This window comes from Branchiostoma belcheri, unplaced genomic scaffold, assembly GCF_001625305.1.
Source record: "Branchiostoma belcheri isolate BF01 breed outbred unplaced genomic scaffold, Haploidv18h27 scaffold163, whole genome shotgun sequence".
Lineage (NCBI taxonomy): Eukaryota > Metazoa > Chordata > Leptocardii > Amphioxiformes > Branchiostomatidae > Branchiostoma > Branchiostoma belcheri.
In genome coordinates, this window is record NW_017803080.1 from 77,997 (window position 1) to 84,049 (window position 6,053).

General features: G+C 38.8%; 1 protein-coding gene across 1 annotated transcript in view; it reads left to right on the forward strand.

Annotated features, from left to right (window-relative positions):
• LOC109466321 overlaps positions 1 to 6,053 on the forward strand; it is a 9,577-nt gene that overhangs the window by 2,837 nt on the left and 687 nt on the right. The window contains exon 3 of the mRNA XM_019764038.1: positions 5,484 to 5,576. Within this exon, the coding sequence (XP_019619597.1) occupies positions 5,484 to 5,576 (93 nt within the window). The remainder of the gene's footprint in view (positions 1 to 5,483; positions 5,577 to 6,053) is intronic.

Consider the following 6,053-nt stretch of genomic DNA (forward strand, 5'->3'; position numbering starts at 1 on the left):
TACTATATATATATATATATATATATATATATATGTATATATATATATATACTTGTAATAACGTCTGGCCAGATTATTCTAACCGATTTAGTGGTTGTGAATGCTTTTTTAATATACCCTATCCACGAAATGTTTTTAGATATGTATGATATAGAGATATGCCGTTATTTTATTGTTAGTAAAATCTTGTGTAAACAGCAATTAAGCCTCTGGCTGCCAGGAGGGATTTGCTGTAATGCATTTCAACAATTGTATTGACTACATATAACATTATTATTAATATGATATTCTGGTCCCCGTTTTTAGCCGTGCTTCACTTATTGGGTCGTAAGAAATAGTCCGAACTTTCCATAAGTCACGCTTGTAGGGGGCATGATGTGTTCGACCGTTATGCCACAGCAAGTAAATTTTATGGATGACATGCTCCACAGATTCCAAATCTAATGCGAGCGGGCGACAAAAAAACAAGGCGGGCTGAAAAAACAAGGTTCTTACATTTTGAAATTTTGACTTAATCATTGTACAAATGGTTTTAATTCAATGGGAACATCACACATACACAGCCAACATCACATATCACTGTATCAAAGTAAGAAACAAAACATAAAATCAGAGCCTTGTCTTGTCTCCTCTCTTTGTATTTATCTGCAATCCACCTTCCGGCGTGGCAACAGACATCTTTGCCCATTTTCGGCATGGTGACCACTGTCAGAAGACAACAAAAGTTCTTGTTTTTTTTTTCCAAAATCAGGCGAAAATTAATGGCGCGGGCTGATGTCATCCATAAATACTTGCTGTGGCCTTAGGGAGAATAGATACGGTTAAGGCCTATTCAGGAAACATAATGAAGTGAATTTGTTATGCGATGACTCAGTACATAGAAATTACCACGACTTCTTGGCACCTGAGATAACTTGTGTTAAACAGAGAGACATCAGATACCATCGTTTTCTTCTCTCCTGGCGAGTTTTCATTAGCTATCGTTAACCTTCGCCCTGCTGACGTAGCCTTTAGGCACCTAATTTGCATTAGTTACAGGCTTATGTTACAGGGAGAAGGTTAAGAATTCCTTATTTATTTTGATAATGACAGCCAACTACCTGACCCAATCTTCGAGTTCAGGGTCGTCTTTTATACATGGCTGGGAACTTTTTACGGGCTGCAAGTTTTAATCACTAGTCCTAATTATCTGCTTACAACTTGTCCACCAAAAAGTCTTAAAGGTGATTTAAGGGAATATTTGGACAGGGTTAACTATCTTCTTTGACAATCAACTGATACAGTCAAACTATGTAAGAGAAGGCAAGAAAAGATAACAACTGTTAACGGGATCCGGGAGCGGCCGCCGTGATACTCAAGGCTCCAGACGGCTGTTTCCCATCCCTTATTCCAGAGGACCGATGGCTGCGCATGATACGAGTACATAGGATACTACTTTGTCAGATTATTTTCAAGTTCATCTGTGTTGGTAGTAATCATAGTAAAAAGTTGAACTTTATTCCAACTCACAGTTTACAGAGAGATCAAATTTTCAGCGACCACTGTCGCCTTAATCAGGATAATTAATGACCAATCACTTCCCAACGTGATCTCGCGAGAGCTACTGTTTACAAACACGTGACCTTATTAAGATGACAGTGGTCGCTGAAAAGTTTATCCCTCTGTAAACTGTGTTTGAATATAGTTCAACTTTTTGCTATATATACTTTGTAAGATATTGCAAGATGAGCCTGACGCCTTAAACTTAAATTAGCCAGGATTTATATCTACGGCATGGAAATATATTACGAACGGAATTGTAAACGATTTCAGAATGGCAGCTAAACAATGTAGGCTCGTCGCTGTGCCTCCTGTCTTTTCTGAATGAAGTGTTCGTGCAGTACTCTTGCCTTGTAATGTGTCCCAGCCCGGGATCATGGTTTAGAAAATAGTAGCGGATATTTTATTTTCACAGATTGGAGACACACATTGTAAACAAACGGATCGTAGTGGTAACACGATAGTAGTAGGCATTCGTTGGTCTTAAAAGACCACGAAGTACTTTATTCTACACCCTGTACTTAGTCTTAGTTTTGCGTAAACATGATAAAATGGCAGTGAATAGAAGAGTGAATAGTAGCAAGACAGCACTTATCACTTATGACCCTCGCTCTGCCGGAGGGTCGATCGTCGTTAAATCAGACACCGTACCAGCCCCACATGGCAAAGTCGGCAGGGGGCGTAGCACAGTTTGGCCTTAATGCTATCTTTGCGGACGATGCCAACTGTTTTAGAAGAATTACTTCCATTTTTTGATAGTATTAGATTCCTGTCAGACTTGAACCGTCCTGTAGCCCTGAGGGTAGCCTGGCAGATGGAACTTCACCCTTCTAAATGTACAGTGATCAGTATTACACGTAAACCATCCCAGTTCAATACTCTTAGAGCTATGGAAATCTATGCTAAAACACTAGAAACAAGCACTTTAAAACACAGTTACCTTTATTTCAAACCTCAAGTCTTTACCCCCACTGGAAAGCTGGATTTGTCAGGTGTCTTTTGGTACAAAAAGTGGAAGTTCAACTCCGTGGTTTTAATGAGCTACAGCTAAAATATTGAAATGATACCAGGATATCACCCCCTGGGAAAGTGGGACAGTCCAAATAGATCACAAGTATTTAGAGGTCAATGACAGGTCAAACCATGTAAAAGGTCACACTTTTTGGCCATATTTTAAAAATATACATTCTTCTGTCCTTCTTACCAGAAAACTAGGCCTTTCTGAGCAAAATTTGCCCAGGAAAAAATATTATCTAAAAAATAAGTATCAAAATATATCGGTGGTCCCTCCCCTGTTGCCTCCCTCCGGAGTAAGGGTAAGTAAGTCTTTGGGAGCTCCCAACCTTTGGTCCGGTTTAACTTGGCACCTTCCAACTGTATGTGCACCGGTTCCTTAATCTTCCTGTGTGGGTTATGAGACTCTTGAGGCCCAGATATGACCTTGACCACAAGTATGCGGAAACGTACACATACAGACAGAAACACAGACAGAAAGACAGGCGGAAAATAACTACATTTTCATGTAGGCAATAATATTCTAGCTTGTGTACGGAATGTCACTATAAGTATGGAGCATGTGACAGCCGAGAAGTCATCTTTGTGGAGGAGAGCCATCCCTAGCCTCCAACAGGAGAGTAATTTCCAAACGCTCCGCATATTATTAATGCAATGATAGTTTGGACAGCAAGTAAAACCATTTTAGACAAGCTAGGAAGTCTCGTTCCTGTCAACTGCTTTCAAGCTGAAGTAAAAAAATATATATTATGACGAGCTGTAGCAATAACTATAACGAATGAAATGTAGGAAAGCTGGGAGTAAAACGTGAAGTTTCTACTATACTAGACTGGTGTAAACAAACTATTATCTGTTCAACCTTTTCACAAGGACGTTTAGCAAGCGTGTTTACGACGATTATGTAAATATTAATAACGTTAATTCTACGTAAGCCATCAATAAATGCAAACAATAAAACCCTGAAAAACGTTCGTGTAAAGAAATAGTCACGTTTTGTAATGCTAAGTTAATTTCTTTTCAAAGCATATCTCGGTATCAAATGAAGTTTTCAGGGCCTTCTATGATTTGTCTCCACTGTTCAAAGTATCACGAGTTGTTCTCTGTTCGCAAGCCTCGCTTACATCGCCTGTCGCCTGGCCAGACGTTATAACGTGTTTTTGCAGCACAGAAGCCTGACAAGTGGCATCATGTCAGGAGGACAGCAGCATTCCCGGACTGATACTGGAGGTAGCGATTGTTTTGCCTGATTTTCTATTCTATTCTATTTGAGAACGATGGAATGATCGATGCTAATGATATTATACTATTTTTAAAGACCAGGCTTGTACTATATAAGCACCGAATAACTTTGGCTAACGTAAACTACCAGACCTCATTCTATCCCTGACTACCGTGGTGATAACATGGGCACAGGGCTGGCGGTGACTAAGACTCTTCAAGACACTTTGGGTTTGAAACATATTGATAACAGATAAGGAATTCATGTACACCTGTACATACAAAAATTAGCTTCATCTAACCCAGATATCTAAAGTACTGTAATGACAACACTGTCTTGCCAAGGTTTGCCTGGTACTGTGATAGAGATTGACCGGCAGTTACTTGTACAGTTCTAACAGAGTTCCTGGGTCTACGTATACATGTATACTGTTTTCTCATACTACCAACTTGACACCACAATTACAAGCCATATTTATAGACACAGCGACTGGTACTGTCAAAGCTAATTCAGTTGTGAGGTTGACATTTTACATGTAGACATCTACAATTAGACACTTTGATAAAGACTACAAGGTTGGTTTTACAGAAACTGAATGTTGCAGGTAATATTGTCTTCATAATTTGACGAAGTTACAACTATCCTGATCATTTGCATGGTTTGATATTGTTACTTTGAAAGCAGTGTAGAAAAATATCCAAAAAAAGTGACCGTTATGATGCTTATCTGTCCATGCTTTTTGTTTCTGGGACAGAGACAGTCTGGGATGTTTATGTGTTTATGTATTTATTGGGGGTCAATTTAGTATTCAAGCTGCTGGAGAAGCCACAGTAGGGAGTACTTCTTATCGCGTTGTTCTGGGCACCAAAGTCTCCAGGTTAAATGTTTTGTAGAACTGGTTTAAGAAGAAAGGCACTCGTTAAGGAGTTATAACTCATAACTAGTGTACTAGTAACTTTCGATTACTACGCAGGTTGTTTAAACCGTGAGTAAGCCGTTCAGCAGTTTTGTATAATTGTATCTGTTTTTTTATTGATAACATTTAGATTAGAAGGCTAAAAAAGCTTGCTGTGTTTATTTCTCTTCTAATGACGGAAAAAATGCCTACGGATTTCACAAAAGCTGTCAAATAAAGAAAACAAGTAGCATAGAACAAAGAACAAAAGAAGAGTACGTTATAACAATTTTCCATACATTTTCTGGAGACTGGCACAGCCATTTTGATTTTTTATGAAAAAATTGAATGCCATAGGAATCATAAAAAGAGAAGACATCATTTAGGCGTATTAAATGTTGACAGATCTGGTTACTACAAAATACTACTATTCGTCATATTTAGCTGACATGTATATTTTCTCAGCTTGATTGATACATGAATTACTAGATTCTGACTTTATTGAAATTGCAACAATGCAATACACGCGGAACAGAGGCAGCTGTTGCTGGCGTTATGTCCAACACATAGAAACGAATACTGGGCAGACAATACTCATTTTCGCTTGAGTCCAGTGGGGAAAGTCGTGTTAAGTGCCTTTCCCGAGGGCACAAGATCGGCGGCATGTCAGGACTCGAACTCGGGACCTCTTGATTCGCGGTTGGCACGTGCCGTTGTGCTACACGACCCAACCATTTACTAGATTCTAAAGTTAAATAGAGGAATTATTAGGTTTTATACGTAGACGGTTTTAATGATGATATAAATACCACACAGGCACCACGCCCATGCAGCAGCCCCAGACGGATTGGAGGTCACTTGCGGACGCAGGTGCGAATGTGCCCAACCCTTTGTACGTCACTAGAGCAGGTAAACCATTTTATCTAACAGATCGATTTTATGCCTTTCTTAAAACCCTTGTCCTGCGGGACGCATATACAGATTCTTTATTGACACAACAAAAAAGTACAGAGACTTTTGCATGGTCTTAACTAAAGATATAACAAAGCTAACTAAAGATCTAACAAAGCTAAATACATGTGTGGATAACGTCATCTTACGTACAGAGTATATGTATGATGTAACAATTAAGGTTAACTATTCTCTAACATGTGTTCTCTAAGATCGAAACATTCTTTAATGTATTTTCCTATTTGAATACTGTATTGGTTATCTCCCCTGAGAATGTAGTTGCATTTATCTATAGGATCTAACGTATTTAAATCAATTGAACAAGCGGAAAGAAAGGTGAACAGCAATAGGCGCTTATCATTGTATAGTGTACAATCCATTATAAAATGGTGCTCATTTTCAATCATGTTTGGACAAAATGGACAGAACCTTTGG